The 20,828-nt window shown below is 38.2% G+C and overlaps 1 protein-coding gene across 1 annotated transcript; it reads right to left on the bottom strand.

Moving 5' to 3' along the window:
* Nucleotides 1-3,115: 3,115 nt before the first annotated feature.
* On the bottom strand, nt 3,116-7,317 carry LOC306859948 (uncharacterized protein). The gene is made up of 6 exons (XM_079401372.1): nt 7,207-7,317; nt 6,916-6,936; nt 5,912-6,062; nt 5,173-5,306; nt 4,912-5,056; nt 3,116-4,106 (listed from the first exon to the last, which is right to left on the bottom strand). Exons 2-6 carry the CDS (start codon nt 6,934-6,936, stop codon nt 3,790-3,792), a joined length of 768 nt encoding a protein of 255 aa, XP_079257498.1. The 5' UTR covers nt 7,207-7,317; the 3' UTR covers nt 3,116-3,789.
* Between the last annotated feature and the right edge of the window lie 13,511 nt (nt 7,318-20,828).

Genomic DNA, 20,828 nt, shown 5'->3' with positions numbered 1-20,828 from the left:
CACGCCGATGAGGATGGTTATTAGCTGTTATCAGGACATCTCACCCTCCATCTGCTGGACAGTGTTCATAAATGCATCATGTTCATGAACGGTTTGTTTACCTGTGGACAACAGGGGGCAATGTTGTCTTTGTGTATTCATCAGCCAAAGGCAAAAAAAAAAAAAAAACAAATATATATATATATATATGTATGTATGTATATTGCTAATAATACAATAAAATATAAATAAATGAATAAAACCTGTATGTTTTCTTAATTTTTACAGTTTTTTTGTCGAATATTTTGTTTTAAATTCTGTTAATGTTGATCATTTCCAAAATGATGAATTTGGAAAAATGTATAAAGATTCTTTAAAGAGAAAAACAGAAAAGTCTTTTCAACATGATCAAAAATGATGTGCAAACTGTCCCCCTTAAAGAAAAAACAAGAAAAAAAAAATCAATCCATCAATAATACTGAAATAACATCATTCCTCTGATGTATTTTCTACTTGTTAGAGCACTGCAGATTTGTACATAATGCAGTATAAAATATAAACCATAAACAAAACATCTGAAAGAACGCACGCTTCTTTTAACTGGAAAATGTATTATCAGAATATCTAGAACTGACACTATGACCTACACAGTTTGTTTCCAACGAATATGCAAAAATGTACTTTTTTCCGTAAGAATAATGCAAAATACAGTTTCATCAGTATATAATTTCCAAATGGTAATTTTAGATTCTGAGTAAAGGTCATATTCAGTACTTATGATTGCAAATCTTATATTGATTTTACACAACAGTCCTGTAAACTGGAATTTGGCAACATGTGCTTCAGACTAAATTGTGTGTATAATTTTATATTCTAAGATCTAATTACTATTACAAGTATTTTTGTGGTTTTAACAGCAAGCAACCGACATATGATACAAACACCATCTTTCCCTGTTCTTCAATCATTAACAGTTATGTTGCAGAGGCGGTTTTCCAGAGTACACATGCTTTGCATATTTGACTGTATATGTGTGAATATGTACATGGTGGGCTTGTGGTAAACTGCTATCAGATGAGGCACAGGGCTTTGTCAGAGATGTTGTGATCTGTGTGAGCTCCTAGTGATGAGGCTTATCAGTATGAGAATTCAGCAGGCTATTTAAAATACAGATGTAAAACCAAATCCCTTAGTTTACATGTGGCTGCATGGTAAACAACATTTCAGAATTCAAATTCCAGGGAATTTAAACGGTTGGTGCCATTGAAATACTATCATTCATATTTACAACATGTTATTGCCACTAACAAAACAAAAGTACAGTTTTATTTATTTTGTTTAATATATACCATGATAACTCCTTGTTGTTTGGGTATAAAGTACTGTTTTAATATCATATTCTTTAAAAGAGAAATATTAGTTGGTGTTTTGCTGCTGCATGAATAGTCATTCATAAGTCCTGTAGCAGAGCTAGACAGGCGGTGCTGGAGGGTTTCAGAGAAACTCTAAAGCTCTCCAGGACCAACTTACAGGACAGCAAACACTGAACCAGGCTATTTACAGTGGTGTGAAAAAGTTTTTGCCCCCTTCTTATTTATTTTAATATTTTGCATATTTGTCACACTTGAATGATTCAGATCATCAAACAAATTGTAATATTGCACAAAGATAACCCGAGTAAATACAAAATGCAGTAAATAATGATTTAATTTATTAAGGGAAAAAAGCTGTCCTAACCTGTCTGGCCCTACGTGAAAAAGTAATCGCCCCCAAAACTGGTTGTGCCACCCTTTGCAGCAACAACTGCAATCAAGCAAGCGTTTGCGATAACTGGCAATGAGTCTTTCACATCGCTGTCGAGAAATTTTGGCAGAATCTTTGCAGAATTGTTTTAATTCAGCCACATTGGAGGGTTTTCAAGCATGAAAGGACTGTTTAAGGTCATGCCAAAGCATCTCAATCAGATTTAAGTCCAGACTTTGACTTGGCCACTCCAAAAATGGCTTTTTTTTTTTAGCCATTCAGAGGTGGACTTGCTGGTGTGTTTGGGATCATTATCCTGCTGCATAGCCCAAGTGTGCTTGAGCTTGAGGTCACAAACTGATGGCTGGACATTCTCCTTCAGGATTTTTGATAGAGTGCAGAATTTATGGTTCCATCAATTATGGCAAGTCGTCCAGGTCCTGAAGCTGCAAAGCAGCCCCAGACCATCACACTATCACCACCATGTTTGACTGTTGGTATGATGTTCTTTTTATTAAATGCTGTGTTGGTTTTATGCCAGATGTAACGGGACACACACCTTCCAAAAAGTTCAACTTTTGTCTCATCAGTCCACAGAATATTTGCCCAAAAGTCTTGTGGATAATCAAGATATTTTTAGGCAATTGTGAGACGAGCCTTTGTGTTTTTGGTCAGCAATGGCTTTTGCCTTGGAACTCTCTCATGGATGCTGTTTTTGCCCAGTCTCTTTCTTATTGCTGAATCATGAACACTGACCTTAATTGAAGCAAGTGAGGCCTGCGATTTTTTAAATGTTGTTCTGGGTTCTTTTATGACCTCCTGGATGAGTCGTCATTGCGCTCTAGGTGTGATTTTGGTAGGCCAGCCACTCCTGGTAAGGTTCATCAGTGTTCCAAGTTTTCTCCATTTGTGGAAAATGGCTCTGATTGTGGTTCACTGGCGTCCCAAAGGCTTAGAAATGGCTTTATAACCCTTTCCAGACTGATACATGTCAACTATTTTGTTTCTGATCTGTTCTTGAATTTCTTTAGATTGCGGCATGTGTTGCACTTTAAGCATGCTTTACTTCGTCAGACAGGTCCTATTTAAGAGATTTCTTGATTCAACAGATCTGGCAGTAATCAGGCTTGGGTTTGGCTAGTGAAATTTATCTCAGCTTTCTAAAATCATGTGGTTAATCACAGTTCTTTCACGATTTAACAAGAGGGGGCAATTCATTTTTTACATATAGGTCCAGATAGGTTTGGACAGATTTTTCCCTTAATAAATTAAATCATCATTTAAAAACTGAATTTTGTATTTGCTTGCATTATCCTTCTGTAATATTAAAATTTGTTTGATGATCTGAACTTTTAAGTGTGACAAATATACAACAACAAAAAAAAAAAACAGTAAGGGGGCAAAAACCTTTTAATGGCATTGTAAAAATAATTTCAACAGAGCCAATCAGCTTGTGCCATGTAGTAAATCATGTGATAGCTTGAAGAATGCATGTAAAGGACTTATCAGCTTACGCCATCTAGGGTTTCAAAACTAAACTAAATATGTAGCCTGGTTGATTCAGTCATATTAAGCAATATATTCTACTTGAATAAAAACTGGCTAAATGTTTACAATGTCATATTTCTGTAAACTGTTTGGTTAGGTTCCTTGTTATTGTCAAAAATACAACTTTGCATGTTAAAATTAATTTATTTAGGCACATCTAGATCTCAACATTTTAATGGTATTACAAAGTCACTGAAATGAGCACAAAAATGGGCAACTATTTTATCACAATAACAACAAGCAAAACGGATTCATAACTACATATAACGTAGTGTAATGGTTAACAATCCTCAGATTTATATTATTCAAATATCACCATCAACTTCTTAGAATTTCATGTTATTACATACAATTCCCAAGTTCAATCGAGCCTCAATTAAGCCAAATAATATTAGAAAATCAGCGTTTTATGTCCACATTACATTATGAACATTAAAAAGGCAAAACCATTTTCTATAAAATACCCAGTATTTGTTTACACTTTCCCAGTTAGGAGAAATTCTTGTTGGACGAGCCACATTAACTACCCATGAATCTTTGCGAGTTGTTCTGAAGGCCTCTCAGTGTTCTCTCAGTGAACTGATAGGTGAGTTTACGCTTAACTTTGCAGATCTCTCCTGTTCGCGAATAGTTTCGTAGGGCACGAGCCATTTTCTGGTATGTCATGGTTTTCCGGTTGCCCTTGCGTCTGCCCCACATCTCAGCCAGCTTTTCCTTGTTCTGGGATGAGAACTGGAACGTTCCGTTGTTAGACTGAACCCACCAAATGCAGCTCCGCATGTCTGGTGTCTGTAGCATCTCGTACAAGAACTGAAACAGCCGGTCTTTCCTTTTACCTGAGAAACGACGTTGTAAATGTCAAATGTATATCAGTGACAACAGATTATTTGGCATCTATCCATTGATCTCTGTGCACAATAAATGCAGTCTGTTATCAAAACCTATTACGGCTTTTCAAATGTCAGATTAAAAGTTAGCCTATATAGTAAAGTCCAATGTCCAGCAAATTCCAAACTGGATATTGTTTAATCAATTGAACCAAAGCCTATGTGAATCACTTGGCTGTAAGGGTAACTCTTTTTGGGAATAAAACTACATGGTGGGTGACATGTTGGAAACATAAACAATACAACATTCGATACTAAATAAACCTATCCACTAAAGTCTGTCACAATGACATTCTGTGGCTAGTTGCATAAACTGCTTAGACTAGTCTTACAAGTTAGTAATCTAATATTTGTTTCTTTTCTTTTTTTGGACTAGCATAAAAAGGTAGATTGGTCTAATTTAAATCTGTAAAGTAGTACTTATTACCCCTTGGCTAGTTTTAAGACTAGTCCAAGCAGTTTATGCAACTGGCCACTGGTCTCTCTATATGTTTGTCCATTTTAACTGAACCGGTGTTGTTTTGGACCCATTCACTTTCAATGAATTAACAAAAACAGTTCAAGCATTCTCCAAAATCTCCTTTTTGTGTTCCACAAAAGATAGAAAGTCACACAGGTTTGAAATAGCCTAAGGCCGAGTAAGCTAAATGATGACAACTAATTATCCAAATAAACCGATTCAGTAATAAGAAATTCATTTCCCAAAGCCAAAAAGAAATCGGTGGAACAATGGCCTAGCAATACTGTGTCTTACCTGAGAGCGGTACTAGAGTCAGGGAGTCATACGCAATCTGACCCTTCATGTCAGAGGTCGGAGATGGTGGGAATTCTTGGCAACCAGAACTGGTTGACAGCGAATCTGAATCACTGTACTGGTTTCTGTCATACTGGAAGTGTCCCTAAAACATAGACTTTTATTAATAACAACCATGAACAGGTCAATCTTCGCTTACAAAACTGCATACAGTCTTGACTGCAATATTACAGTGTTTACTGTATGTCTGGTGAGACCTACCCATTCATTGTGACTGGACTGACAGAGCCATGTCTGCTGCTGCTGCTGAGGCTGTTGCTGTTCATGCGTCTCATCTGTTCCTGGTACTCCACCATAATGCCATTCATATGTATAATGTCCAGACCAGCTGTTCTCTATATAAACACATCACTCATTATTACCACATATGCTGCTCACTAGAATCAACAACACGTGCAGGCTCTAAGAAGATATGTATGGTTATACTATCATTGTTTTTAATGTTAAAATACATTCTGCTATGCAACTTAATCGGAATACCATGTGTAGATTGATTACCCTTAAAAGTCTAAATACTGTTTTTCTGAGGTACGCGCTTTCAAAACATTACTGTTTGTTTGAGCATCCGACCAGCCTGAGATAGCAACAGCTCAACCAATAGTGTGAGTTTGGGGGTGGGGCAATCAGTTTGACTGACCAATGGCAACACTGTGTGACTGTGTTCGAACAAATTTTTTGATTACACATAGTCACAAGCTAGTACTTTTTAGAACTAAATTTCCTCTGTTTTTACCTCACTGAACTAAACTTTTCTCACACATGACATGGATTCCACATCTTCAGACACAAATAAAGAAGCTTTGTTAAAGAGGAAATTACTGACCTTACAAAACTGAAAACACACTTCTATTCAATTTAAAAAAAAGGAGAAGTGACCCTTCCCTCAGTGGTCTATTACAGTGTTTTAGTTCTGGTGTGTAGTTGATTTTCAATCGCTCACCTGCCATACGGTTCTCCTCTTGATTTCTTCTCTGCACACCTGGTGCTGACATCACCTCCACCGAGTGCTCCTGCAGGTACTCCTCTATAATGTCGAGGTCCAGGTTCCCAGACGATGGCTCTCTAGGGCCCAGATCTTGGAAGTATTGAATCTGTAGGAAAGTCAATGCATGTTAGCAAACACTGAATCAGATGGGGTATAGACATTGCACAATGTACAAGACACAAGCATTTTCTTTCCTTCTTCACATTCAATGAAATCTACATATTAAATATTATGTAAAAATTATAATGTAATTACCCATGAATAACAGCTGTTTAACAGGAATATTGGAAGGAAGTTGCAACAATTTGCCTGACTAGTACATTCTTCCTGCCCTCAGTAAAATTTGGTTTTTATTTGCACCAAGAGAAATATTTGCATTGTGAGTGTGTGCACACATTTTAGTGGTAATATTTTGCCTCTCTTTCGACATTGCTATGTATACTGCATATACACCCTCATACAGATGTTTGACAGTATTTTGAAGGCATACTTAAATGTCTGAATATCATTGCATTAAACAACAAAATATCTAAGTGTCATTAAGTACCATTTATTTTATTTCAACACCAGCATAATTTCCATACAAAACAATGTTCTTCAAACATTTTATATAGTGGCTTAAGAGTCACTTTTTTGCACCACTTTACATTAACACCAAAACTTTACAGTGAAATCTGCATATTTGTTGATCAAATATGATATTATATGGACTAATGACAATGTTAATGTAATATTGTTTCCAGCACACTTAGTATGACCAGTTATACAGCAATTGAGAATCTACTAATATGATTGGCCAAAAGTATGATATATGATATATTTTACTTGTGTGATGTTTAAATATATCACAAAGCTGTTTTTGTAGGTATAATAAATCATCTGTCAATCTGTCATGCATGCTTTCCCAATTGTTTCAGTGAATCAAAATAAATAAATAAATAAGAATAAATAATACTCACGTTTTCAAGAGTTGCCAACATCTGAAAACAGAAAAAAAGTCAAATGAGTAAAAACAGCACATGAGTTCAAACACCTTAATGTGACTCTACATGACTGAAAAGAACTGAACGGAATGCTGTTAGAATGCAGTTTGATCACATCAAGTTTTTTTCTGAAACATATTTCACAAAACTGAAAGAGTAAAGATAAACAGATAAAAACTCCTGTAAAACAAATGGTTTTAACAAAAAGTGCAAATAATTGCTAACACAGCAGAAGTTTGAATGATAGATGTATGAATGTATAGTTACCTCAGTGCACTTCCAGTGAATAAAACGACTTAGTGTATCACAATAGAAAAGTGGAAAAGACTGTGACTGGAAGAGAGGGTGGAGCCGTACATCACCTGTGAAGTGCACCTGTTGTCTGATCTGATTCTTTTATATCCTCCCAACTGTCTCTCTCTCTGCTTTTGCCCGCCTCCTCCTGGAATACTCATAACGTTGAGCCAACCTTCCATCATCCAAATGCAAATCTCTATTAATCAAACATTCATCTGGGTTTAACGGTATGGGCGAGTTTTACGATCACTCCCCCTTGTGTCAAAGCCTTCTGGGCATGTGGTCTGCGTTGGTACTTTGTGTCCTAAAAACTGGGATTTTACTCATAACTGCCATAGCGATTATTGATATAATATAAAATATAATAATATTGCACACATCTTTCAGAAACACACAAAAAAATCTTACAGACCCCTAAATGTTGAATATGAACACATTGTCTGGAATACACAGTCTTTAGACATACAAATGTTCTCTTGTATATCATTTTAATATAGAATTTAAAATGTTATTTTATATTTTATTATAGGGTTTTCTGTTGTATAAAGCATCATATTTCCTTATTTTTGTCCACTTTATATTTTGATTTTATTTTATGTAATGTCCTTCCGGAGCACAAAGATTATGTTGTACTTGTAGTAAATAGTTTTCAATAGAGACATGTTTGAATTTAATTTAATTATAGATTTTGAATAGTACATATTAGATTTACACCGTGGTGCAGTATATAGTGCATGTGCTCATGAGGCAATGTGAGTCCACTATCAGATCCTGATCTGATTCCCCCTTCTCTCTCTCTTAAAAGTCCTGTCTATATGTACTTTCCAGTGCAATAAAATAATTGAATCTCAAAATGAAAAGACTTACACTGTACACATTTTATGATGCATTTTCAACAAAATGAGTGAAAATTATTATTATTTTTTTCAATGAAAATGTTTTATTCCGTGTCATTATTATTAATCCAATCCTTTAAATTAAATCTCATAACAGCATCCCTTTTCACTGAAAGACTTTGGCAACAAGTGTTACATATTTTATGACATATGTCACCTGATAAAACATGAAAAACTGCATGCTGCACACATGAGGTAGTCAGATAGCCTTTGGTAGAGTAGCACTTCTGTGACATAAAGCGTGTTACTGCATTGGTTAGAAACGGGGAACTACCTATCCAAAACATCGCATAGCAGGAATGTACCCCTTAGAGGAACACAGAAGAGGATTGGAAAGTGAAATGCGGAACAGCTTTAGGCCTGTTGCAATCTCACGCTTACAAATCACTTTCTGGTAAACCTGGTCTGATTCACTTTTATCAGATACATTTTTTTTTTTTCTCTCCAAATATGGTTTGAGTCCCTCATTACTGTTTCCAAAAGTGATTTTGTCAGCAATAAAAATATTCTTGGCCACCAAACCCTTTGTAAACAACACTGTCAAGCTGTATGATTTAAAAGCATGTCTTAGTGTAGAAAATAAATGAAAGAGCCTGTAAAACTTGACAGTCAATTGTTGATTCAACCTTTAATTTAGCAAGGTAATAAATGTCAAAAAGGAAACAATTTCAAGGCCACAGTGAATTTAAGGTCCAGGAATAAGTGAAGGACATGAATATGGGATTTATTGCAAATAAGTTAATAACACAGCAGAAAATAATCACATTGAACACTGTTCACTGAAAAAAATGGTAACCTAAAATGGTAGAAATAATGTAAATGGTTTTAAATGATATTTTGACAATTTCAGTCATATTATTTATCATAACTGAATCTAAATCAATTAATTTATACAAACAATGAATATTGAAATGAATGTTACACATACAAACATAATTATCTATGACATTAAATATCTGATCACCATATCACAGACTAAAATGCAGAATGATGACACTTCATTTCCTTCTAAAATTGTTTTAAACAAACAAAATACCTTCTCATAAGAAAGGAATGACATGAAGGTGATTGAATGATAACATGATTGGTGTAAATAAATTAAGAAGTATAAGCAAAGTATGATTGTATTTTACAAAAGTACACTACACTTCAAAATCATTACTGTCACTTTTCAAAAAAAGGAAGATAAAGAAACACTATGTAGGCAGTGTATACACTAATTTGATAACGCATCTTGTTCTGTCAGTTTTGGCCTTCCATAAGATGGTGTTTTGTCCTGTAAAAATGAAGCTTTTTGAAAATGCTGTCCCGAAGGGTTTAAGTTTGAAAACAGTTTTTGAGTTGTAGTGTGGAGTGTGAAAACAGATGCATTTGAAAATGATGAACCATGCTTAAGTTAACCGATAAGTTTATACCAGTATTGTGTCTGTTTCACTTTCACACTGTTGCTAAAGATTTGTTACTTTAAACATTTTTCATATCACAGTCCTGCACAGATGACAGAAAATTAACTCACAATTGCTGTCCTGCGGCAAAACATAAGAGCCGCTGCATTTTAGACCAAACACATAATGGTAATTGAGCACGACGTGGCTGCATCAGTGAATGTTGAGATATTTTGCTAAATAAAATGATCTTACCAAAAGAATAGTGTAAGTACTTTATTATGTGTCTTCTATCTGTATCATCAGTGAGTTTTAATGAGGTTTTACACATACACAGTAAGGTGAATGTAATGTTTAATGACTTCTCAGTGTGAATGAGAAACTACTGTAAAACACCTGAAAATAGTGTGTTTTGAAGCGAAACCACAGTTTTCAAATAAAATAATAGATCATCATGCAAGAGGGCATACATCTTAAACAAATCCCCTGTTTATAGACATTTCACTTCAGTGAGGTAAAAGGTCATCCCCAGAGGGGCAATTTTTGTGCTGTGTTTCATTAAATCACAGACAATACAATGACAAGGTTTTGAACTGTTAGTCATGAGAAGTGATTAGTAATGAAATCGCAGGCTTCAGTGACAGCTGGGAAAATACATCTGGCTCTCTGGCTTTGCCTTGTCAGATAAAGTCCACCATCTGGAATATGGCGTTTTTTATGGACTAACTCACCGCTCTGTTCAGCCTAACCTCCACTGAGTTATCAAACTGTCCCGAGCGAGTGTTTACTCTATAAACAGGCATCTGAAATCCCTTTGCAACATTCGTCCTGTGAGAATCTCACTACCATTCACTAGTTTGTGTACATTTGTTTTGAATCGGTTTTTGTGTACTACAGGACACATGCAGAGCCAGAATAATATCTGACTTAATGTGAACCCTAAATTGGATTTTACTGTGTGAATTTCCAGATTTTCCCTGCCAGAAAGTTCAGTTAAATTTTTGTGACATTGATTATTCAGACTTGATTATTCAGACTCTGATACAGTAGCTGTCATCAGAAGCATAGCCTCTGGTTATAAGCAATACTTGGATTGCGTCATTTACGCATAATTGTTTTAATGTGTTTGCCAAGTTTTTGCTTTGTTTTGACTCCTAGTAACCACTGAGGTGTGAAACTGGATTTTTGGAATGTCGATGCATAAACAGACGCCTTCTTAGCAACGAGCCAAGTAAAACAATACGTAAACAATAATACCAACAATGACGCAACTGGTTCTACAAGGGGGAGCTGTAAACCAGACGAGCTCGTTTGGAAAACCCCTGGCTCAGAGAATATCTGGCAGTTATGTTTTCTTGCACCTGCTGCTGATTAGTGATGGTAAGAGACAAAAAAAGAGAGATAGCTGCAGGTGTAGTTTTCAGAGACACGAGAAAGCAGATTCTTATCATAATAATATTTTATTTTATTTATACTACATGCATAATTAATAAGGGCAAATGGAACAGGCTTCATACTGACAATAGTCAATAACAAGGAGGGTCCCAGCTAAACAGGTAACAGAACTCTGGCCAATTTTCCGTCAAGGTTCTCTCAAATTTACAAATTCACGTTAATAGAATCTTTGTTGTGAACGTTAATATTGTTCTCAAAATGATAGCACAAAAACATTATACATACATCCATCATGGAAGATTTTTATGAAATATTTCAGTTGGACATCTCACTTATTTTATAAACATTACACTAAAAAAGGCTGGGTTGTTTCAACCCAACTTTGGGTCAAATATGGACTAACCCAACTTTTTGCAAATCCTCTCAAGCTCGGTCAGGATGGATGGGGACATTCGGTGGATATTCACAGAGTTGTCCCTAATGCTGGGTACACACCACAAGACAATCGGCCTGATTTTGGGCCGATTTTTCCCCTTTCAACAATCCTAGGTAATGTCCCGATTATCTTGGTGGTTCTAAAGATTATCTTATCAGATTTCCTGTGGTCTGAGTTGTGTTAAACACACCAAGCCGACGGTTGGCCGTCGGGCAGTTTTTGTTCGTCGGCTGACTAAGTTTTCTCAGTGTGTTCCGCGCCGTTGGCTGAAGTTGGTCCTCGTTGCCATGTTGAATCAGCGTTGGAGCTCGTCAGTCAGTCGGACCATCTGATCATTCTGATTGGCTGTTCTGCTGGCGAACCAGTGCGTGAGAAAGGCGCAAAACGAACGGTCGGCTTGGTGTGTCAGGGCAACTTTGGACCCAGACGCTGCCGACAAGAGCCAACCCCGCAGTCTGTTTTCGTCGACACTAGTTTGTCGGAGTCGGCTTGGTGTGTACCGGACTTAAGAGTGACTGAATCTGCTCGGAAGAACGTAGGAGGCGCCCCAATTGCGAATCATTAATATTCAACATGTTGAATATTTACGATCAAAAATCCGATTGTGTGGGGGGGACCCCAAGGACACCACACATTATAGGAGCAAAACGGTTAAATCTAGGATTTTTTTTCTTATTGTTTGTGGTCTCTCACATTTTGAAGATCTTATAAGATTTGACATTTTTTTTAGTGTGTACCCAGCATTAGTCACTCCTGTGTTGCCTTGGCTGTGTGCTTAGGGTCATTGTCATGTTGGAAAGTGAACCCTTGGCCCAGTCTGAGGTCCTGAGCGCTGTGGAACAGGTTTTCATTGAGGATATCTCTGTACTTTGCTCCATTCAGCGTTCCCTCAACCCTGACCAGTCTCCCAATCCCTGTCACTGAAAAACACCCCACAGCATGAGGCTGCTACCAGCACACTTTACTTTTGGGATGGTACTCTGCAGGTGATGAGCAGAGCTGGTTTTCTTCAAAGATGATGCTTAGACTTGAGGTTCATCAGATTTCTCAGAGTCTGAGGGTCCTTTAGGTGCTGTTTTATACATTCCAAATGTGTTTTCATGTGTCTTCACTAGGGGTTGCACCGACTAATTGATTAATCGACATTAATGCTCTGCCATGTTGCTATAAGCTTGACATCGACTAGTCACTGGTCCTATAAAGGGCAAAACAGGATAAGAAATACACATTTACGCTCCGTTTCCAAACAGTTAAAATGACAAATAAATGCATACTCCGAAATTGCTCTACAAGACATGTGTGATTATACCATCTGGATGTAAGCTCTAATCTAATACACTGCTGTGTTGTAATGCAAACACATAGGCCGTATAGGATAGGACATAGGAGCCGGAGGGAGGGAGGAGTCCGACAGAGCCAGATGGACAGAATGATGAGGCAAAGCCATAGGAATGGAGTAACGAGTCGGTGGACTTGGTCGACAACTGACCAAGGCGGAGCCGGAAGGACAAGGGAGCCTGGTGGAGCCAGTGGGAGGACGGGTCATGGTGGAGACGAGGGAACTAGGAGCCAAGTTAGAGCCGATGGGTCGAAGGACTGAGGTGGAGTCCAGGACTCGGAGGCTGGAGGTGGAGACAGGGGTTCCTCATGCCTAGGTGGAGCTGAAGATTGGAAGTCCCGAGGCAGATCAGAGCGCCCAGATAGCGGAGGGATTGACAGGCACCAGCGGAGATAGGGCTGAGGAACTGTCTGGTTTTAGAGGAGGCATGAGAGCGAGGCTGGGTGGGAGCTTAGGAGTCACAGGGAGCTTAGAAGATATTGGAGAGCTGGACGGAACCAGCTGAGACTCAGGAGAAGTAGGAGTGCTGGACGGAACCTGTGGAGATTCAGGAGACGTAGGGGACAATGGAGATTCAGGGGAACTGGGAACAACCTCTCCAAAGCAGTCAATCAAATCCTCCTCACAAATGTCCAAAAGTTCCTCATAATAGCTCCCAGAGGCCAGTTGCAGCTCACCCTCAATATTGGGAGTGTGGGTGGGGCTTCCCTCCAAACCCTAGATCTCCACAAGGACTCACATGGCGATATACGGTGTTCTCACACACCTGGTCAGACTTGTCTTGAGTTTATGGCTCTCGGGCGATTATCTGGGGTGGGCTCTGACATCCGTCCCACACAGCAAGATGACGGCTGGCTGGTCTCTAGGTCGGGAGTGGGGCTGGAGATGTCTTCCTCGGCGGGGCAGACAGTGAATGGAGATCTGTTATTCTCCAGCACCCACTCCAGGAAAGCGGCGAAATTGTACAGAAAAGCGCTCCCGCTCCCGCTCCCACTCGCTGAGGATTGCGATGTAAAACATGCAAAGCGAGTGGTCTGGATAGTGTGTTACTCCAAAAAATCCCTGGTGTAAGACTCAAAAAGGAAACAAAAAAACGCCACAAAAAACTTTATGGGTCCGTTCTTCTGTCACGGGTTGGTGATATACAAATAGACGAGAAAAGACCACGACTAAGGTAGAACTGAGGGTTTATAAACATGAGCCAAACAAAGGGAACTAATGGGATAATTAACAAGACACCAGGTGAACGGAATGACTAATTAAACAGACTGGGGAAAACTAGGTCACCGGGGAAGCACGGAGACAAAAACCACAGACATGTAACAGATCGCCCCTTCCTGGGAAGGCGCGTCCTCACGCCGTGAAGAGTTCAAACTGAGGAGGGAAGGTAGGGGCTCTGGAGAAGGGGAGAAGAAAAAACAAAACAGAGTGGGGGAGTGAAGGGTGGGGGGTATAATAATTTTTTGTAATATAATTTTTTTTATAACTGTATAAAATTGTATATAACTGTATACAATTTCTAATTTACTTATAACTGTTTGCCAGCTCCTTGAATGAATCACCATCTCTATAACATTATATATCCTAGTTTGTTTGTAACAAAGAATAAATAATTCTTGAATAAATCATTGCTCACCGAATGAATGGACAATCAATCAATCAATCAATCAATCAATCAATCAATCAATCAATCAATCAATCAATCAATCAGTCAGTCAGTCAGTCAGTTGATTTAGGTAGTCAAAGTGTGTGGTTTACTGTTGTTTTAAGTATTTTTAGATGTGTTGTTGTTGTTGGATAGAGAATTGCTTTCAGAGTGCAACTAACCTTGACAAGAATGAGGAAAGTGTTTTCTAAAAATAACTGCTATCTTCTATTAATAGTTAGACGAGTTAGACTTATACTGTACAAGGCAGAGAAACACAGCACCAACTGGGAATGTACTAATGATGTAATGTGTCATTAAGGAATTATTTTATTTTTCACTGCATGAAAAGACTAATTTCTGGGATAAATCGGACAATGGAAATTTCATGAAACTCCTTCATGTTACAACCCGTGCATGAAAATTTCCCAGGCTGAGTGTGCTGAGTCCTGTGCACGTCCATCCACTTGAGATGCACTTTGATTGATTGCTGCGCGCGCTGATTTTCTGAGAGATTTACCTCATACGAAGTATGCACACATAATACAAAAAAACATTTAAATAACATGTTTATCAGACATAACGTTATATAATTTCTTTCGAACTGTATTTCTAGTGCCGTTTGTTCCCGCTTCAGCGGTCTTCAGTCAGCGCAAGGTGACAGCTGTCCAGTGTTTTCAGAGAGATTTAAGTCAGAAGAAAGTAAGGGAGAATTTACAGAAATGTTTTAAATAGTCTATTTACCAAAACATAATATTAAGTGTTTTAATGTATAACGTTATATTTGAGTGGGTTTATGTTCTAAAATTAGTCTAGCTATCATGGTAAGCTGGTAAGTTAACTGGTAGCTTACTTAGCTACTGCTACGTAAATTTTAAAAAGTTAAAAAAAGTTAGCTATTAGTAAAATGTACATATGTATGAATTAATGTTAGTTTAGCTAACGTGCTTTAGTTGTTAACATATTCCCCATTGACAAATCTGCCGACACATTCTCCTGAACTGTTTTCAGAGGACCCAAACACTGCAGCTGACTTCACTGGATTCACCTGAGACAGCCTCGGAGGAGAAATGGTGTGTCCTAGCAACATAATTAGTTAACATATCATAATTTTCAAAGTGCAGCATAAATGTAACTTTTGTTCATGCCAATGTTCTAGTTTAAGTGTAGAAATCTAGAATATATTTTGTTTTATGATGATGCGATTTAATGTATAATATACACTCACCTAAAGGATTATTAGGAACACCATACTAATACTGTGTTTGACCCCCTTTCGCCTTCAGAAATGCCTAAATTCTACGTGGCATTGATTCAACAAGGTGCTGAAAGCATTCTTTAGAAATGTTGGCCCATATTGATAGGATAGCATCTTGCAGTTGATGGAGATTTGTGGGATGCACATCCAGGGCACGAAGCTCCCGTTCCACCACATCTCAAAGATGCTCTATTGGGTTGAGATCTGGTGACTGTGGGGGCCATTTTAGTACAGTGAACTCATTGTCATGTTCAAGAAACCAATTTGAAATGATTCGAGCTTTGTGACATGGTGCATTATCCTGCTGGAAGTAGCCATCAGAGGATGGGTACATGGTGGTCATAAAGGGATGGACATGGTCAGAAACAATGCTCAGGTAGGCCGTGGCATTTAAACGATGCCCAATTGGCACTAAGGGGCCTAAAGTGTGCCAAGAAAATATCCCCCACACCATTACACCACCACCACCAGCCTGCACAGTGGTAACAAGGCATGATGGATCCATGTTCTCATTCTGTTTACGCCAAATTCTGACTCTACCATCTGAATGTCTCAACAGAAATCGAGACTCATCAGACCAGGCAACATTTTTCCAGTCTTCAACCTTCCAATTTTGGTGAGCTCGTGCAAATTGTAGCCTCTTTTTCCTATTTGTACTGGAGATGAGTGGTACCCGGTGGGGTCTTCTGCTGTTGTAGCCCATCCGCCTCAAGGTTGTGCGTGTTGTGGCTTCACAAATGCTTTGCTGCATACCTCGGTTGTAACGAGTGGTTATTTCAGTCAAAGTTGCTCTTCTATCAGCTTAAATCAGTCGGCCCATTCTCCTCTGACCTCTAGCATCAACAAGGCATTTTCGCCCACAGGACTGCCGCATACTGGATGTTTTTCCCTTTTCACACCATTCTTTGTAAACCCTAGAAATAGTAAATCCCAGTAACTGAGCAGATTGTGAAATACTCAGACCGGCCCGTCTGGCACCAACAACCATGCCACGCTCAAAATTGCTTAACCCTTTAAAACCGACGGGAGCGCCCGCGCTCCGGTTTGCGTGTCTCTGTTTAAAAGCCAATAGAAACCGAAACCAAAATGGTAGCGTAATAATTCTTTTTGCATACAAAATCAGAGACATTACACATTCAAATCGAGCCAACAACATGCTCCTGTTGCGTTGTTTTCACCCTCTAATGAGTCTGCACAAATTGCATAAAATGCGGTTTTTCAACAACGGCATTGCACATCTTTGCACACGTTATACAGATCTGAGGTTGCTAGTTACCTTTTCCTACGACTACTATGATGTAATCACGTTCTGTGCACTATGACCCCAAGGTTTGTCGCATGTGGTGACGTCACAAGCCGCGACATTTGACTTTCATTTCTGTACATACTATTCTATCCATTCTATTCGTCACTCTCTCTCTCTTTATCGTTGCAATCTGTTGCTTCATCTTTTCTTTTTCATGCACGCACACAAATGCACCTTTACAAATGCAAGCACAATCACACTCGCGTGCATAATGTTATGACTACATGAAAAATAAGTACATGGACGTAGAGGTTTTAGCCCTACTAATGCTACTCGCGTCCGACGACGAGGAACCCTCCCACTGCTCATCTGCTCCAGATTCTGTTTCTAGTGGGGTTTATTTATGTTTATATATGTTTTATGTATTTATTTTTGCACAAGAATAAATGAGATGCTCTTTATGTATTTATTATTTTTCAATCAACATACTCTCAAAAACAAAATGTTGTCTTATTGACGCCACAAATTCAAATGCACCCCATTCTTCTGTGAGACATGCCACATGCCCCTCTGCATTATGCTGGTCAGGAACTGTCACAAGTGTTATCACAGCCTTTCTGCATTTTTATTTCTGATAAATTACAGATTTTAGAGTAGTGTAACTTATTATTTGACATAGTCTTTTTTAGTTGTTCAATCAACATTGCTCTCAAAAGCAATATGTTAGCGGTTTGACTTCACAACGCACTGTTTATAAAAATGAGTTTATCTCACAAACAAATTTGTGTAATCAGTCCAAATCAATTCTATGTAGTTTCAAAGTGTTTTATGCAAGTTTTTACATTGACAAGTTTGAGGTTAACATTTGTGATACTTCTGTATTTAGTTAAATATGTTGAATTTTTATTTTCGATTTTAATTTTTTTGTTGGTTTATTGCACTTTTGAGCTATTCATCTAGTAACTATTGATTTCTTACATACATATCCTTCAAATTGGGGGTCTAAGGATTGTATTGATATATGACATTTGAAAATACTCAAAAGAAGGACAGCACAGCATGTAAAAATACTAATATATACTCTGGCGGAATTGTTCTATGGGAGGTCTTAAAGGGTTAAATCACCTTTCTTTCCCATTCTGACATTCAGTTTGGAGTTCAGGAGTTTGTCTTGACCAGGACCACACCCCTAAATGCATTGAAGCAACTGCCATGTGATTTGTTGATTAGATAATTGCATTAATGAGAAATTGAACAGGTGTTCCTAATAATCCTTTAGGTGAGTGTATATTATGTTTTAGGTCAGCCAATGCTGCCATTCTTCTGGAAAACTGCTCTTCAAAGAACAGTCATCAATCAGGTAATTTGCACACGGAAGTATTTTTTTTATTCAGTTACTAAATCTGCAAGATAGCACTTTGACTAGCTTAGATTTTGTTCCTATTCTTAATGAAGTAGGCCTAGCGATTGTATTGCACACGATGTAGACAGCATTCAAAAGAAGTTTATCATGAATAAATCTTACTTAAAGCACATAAAATAAAATGGGCCTACAAGAAAACATTTTTATCCATCCCACAGTCTTGTAAGTCCATGAACAGATCATCTTTTTTCCATAAAATTTGTATATTATTATTATTATTATTATTATTACTGGTTATTGTTATGTCTATGATTTTATCCCTTTCATTTCGATCTCTTTACTTAAAGTTCTGAATAGTTTTGTAAATAATAGCCTACTGTAAATGCTCGACAAGCCAGTAAAGCTTTCATTATACTATATGACTTACGGGAATTTTTACTGGAAGTGCAGTTTAAAGATTGAATTTAACATATATTTCAGCTAATTAATAGACTATAATTATAAATGCTATTGTTGATGAATGAATCATTTGCATAGTTTCATTGTAAATGAAAACACAGCACAATAATTTATCGTCACGTACCGGTGTAAATATAATCATAAAGTCGAAATTTTATTGCCATAATTGTCAGGCGTTTACAGTTTTTGCACTGCTAGTATAATTATGCAATACTAGCATAATTATATAGAACATTAATTAGGTAAAGTGATACATGAATTGAGAGGGGAAATACGCATATATATAACAATAAATGTAAAAATATACTTCATATTGCGTGGCCACGACAAATCTAAGTGAACCGAACATGTTCCCTCCTGCTTCTGAAGGGCAGTACTAAAAGAACAAATATGATTTACTCATTATCATCCTGTTCAAAAGTTTACACCCCCAGCTCCTAATGTAATTCCTTCTGGAGCATCAGTGAATGTTTTCCCCTTTTATAATAGTTGTGTATGAGTCCTTCAGTTTTCCTCAGAGTGAAAAGATGGATCTTAAATCAATGTTGGACAGGGGCAGAAGATGCTGGAAAACCAAATAATTTACAGGACTTGGGGGATTTTTCTGAAGAATAGCAGACAGCTGCCGTGCACAAAAGAGTCTTTCTGTCCATGTCAAGAAATCAGAAACACCAGGGCACTCGCACTGAAACTGCTGGAAACGTGCCGTTTACGGGTTTGTGCACTGACGTGCACAGTCCGTAAACGAGTATTTTCACGCAGTGTTTGTTAATGTTTTAAGATACTATTTACAGGACCTTCTCAAAAAATTAGCATATTGTGATAGTTCATTATTTTCTGTAATGTACTGATAAACATTAGACTTTCATATATTTTAGATTCATTACAACACAACTGAAGTAGTTCAAGCCTTTTATTGTTTTAATATTGATGATTTTGGCATACAGCTCATGAAAACCCAAAATTCCTATCTCAAAAAATTAGCATATTTCATCCGACCAATAAAAGAAAAGTGTTTTTAATACAAAAAAAGTCGACCTTCAAATAATTATGTTCAGTTATGCACTCAATACTTGGTCGGGAATCCTTTTGCAGAAATGACTGCTTCAATGCGGCGTGGCATGGAGGCAATCAGCCTGTGGCACTGCTGAGGTGTTATGGAGGCCCAGGATGCTTCGATAGCGGCCTTAAGCTCATCCAGAGTGTTGGGTCTTGCGTCTCTCAACTTTCTCTTCACAATATCCCACAGATTCTCTATGGGCTTCAGGTCAGGAGAGTTGGCAGGCCAATTGAGCACAGTAATACCATGGTCAGTAAACCATTTACCAGTGGTTTTGGCACTGTGAGCAGGTGCCAGGTCGTGCTGAAAAATGAAATCTCCATAAAGCTTTTCAGCAGATGGAAGCATGAAGTGCTCCAAAATCTCCTGATAGCTAGCTGCATTGACCCTGCCCTTGATAAAACACAGTGGACCAACACTAGCATCACTGACTGTGGGTACTTGACACTGGACTTCAGGCATTTTGGCATTTCCCTCTCCCCAGTCTTCCTCCAGACTCTGGCACCTTGATTTCCGAATGACATGCAAAATTTGCTTTCATTCGAAAAAAGTACTTTGGACCACTGAGCAACAGTCCAGTGCTGCTTCTCTGTAGCCCAGGTCAGGCGCTTCTGCCGCTGTTTCTGGTTCAAAAGTGGCTTGACCTGGGGAATGCGGCACCTGTAGCCCATTTCCTGCACACGCCTGAACACGGTGGCTCTGGATGTTTCTACTCCAGACTCAGTCCACTGCTTCCGCAGGTCCCCCAAGGTCTGGAATCGGTCCTTCTCCACAATCTTCCTCAGGGTCCGGTCACCTCTTCTCGTTGTGCTGCGTTTTCTGCCACACTTTTTCCTTCCCACAGACTTCCCACTGAGGTGCCTTGATACAGCACTCTGGGAACAGCCTATTCGTTCAGAAATTTCTTTCTGTGTCTTACCCTCTTGCTTGAGGGTGTCAATGATGGCCTTCTGGACAGCAGTCAGGTCGGCAGTCTTACCCATGATTGCGGTTTTGAGTAATGAACCAGGCTGGGAGTTTTTAAAAGCCTCAGGAATCTTTTGCAGGTGTTTAGAGTTAATTAGTTGATTCAGATGATTAGGTTAATAGCTCGTTTAGAGAACCTTTTCA

The sequence above is a fragment of the Barbus barbus genome (genome assembly GCF_936440315.1).
Source record: "Barbus barbus genome assembly, chromosome: 40".
Lineage (NCBI taxonomy): Eukaryota > Metazoa > Chordata > Actinopteri > Cypriniformes > Cyprinidae > Barbus > Barbus barbus.
Note: the sequence above shows the minus strand (reverse complement) of the source record. Positions and strands in the feature narration are given on the sequence as shown.

Coding starts and splice junctions, on each gene's coding strand:
- LOC306859948 (XM_079401372.1), bottom strand. CDS start 6,936: ATGTTGGCAACTCTTGAAAAC. Junction 6,063..6,915: donor TGTTGGCAACTCTTGAAAAC/GTGAGTATTATT, acceptor ACTTTCCTACAG/ATTCAATACTTCCAAGATCT. Junction 5,057..5,172: donor AGTCCAGTCACAATGAATGG/GTAGGTCTCACC, acceptor TCTATGTTTTAG/GGACACTTCCAGTATGACAG.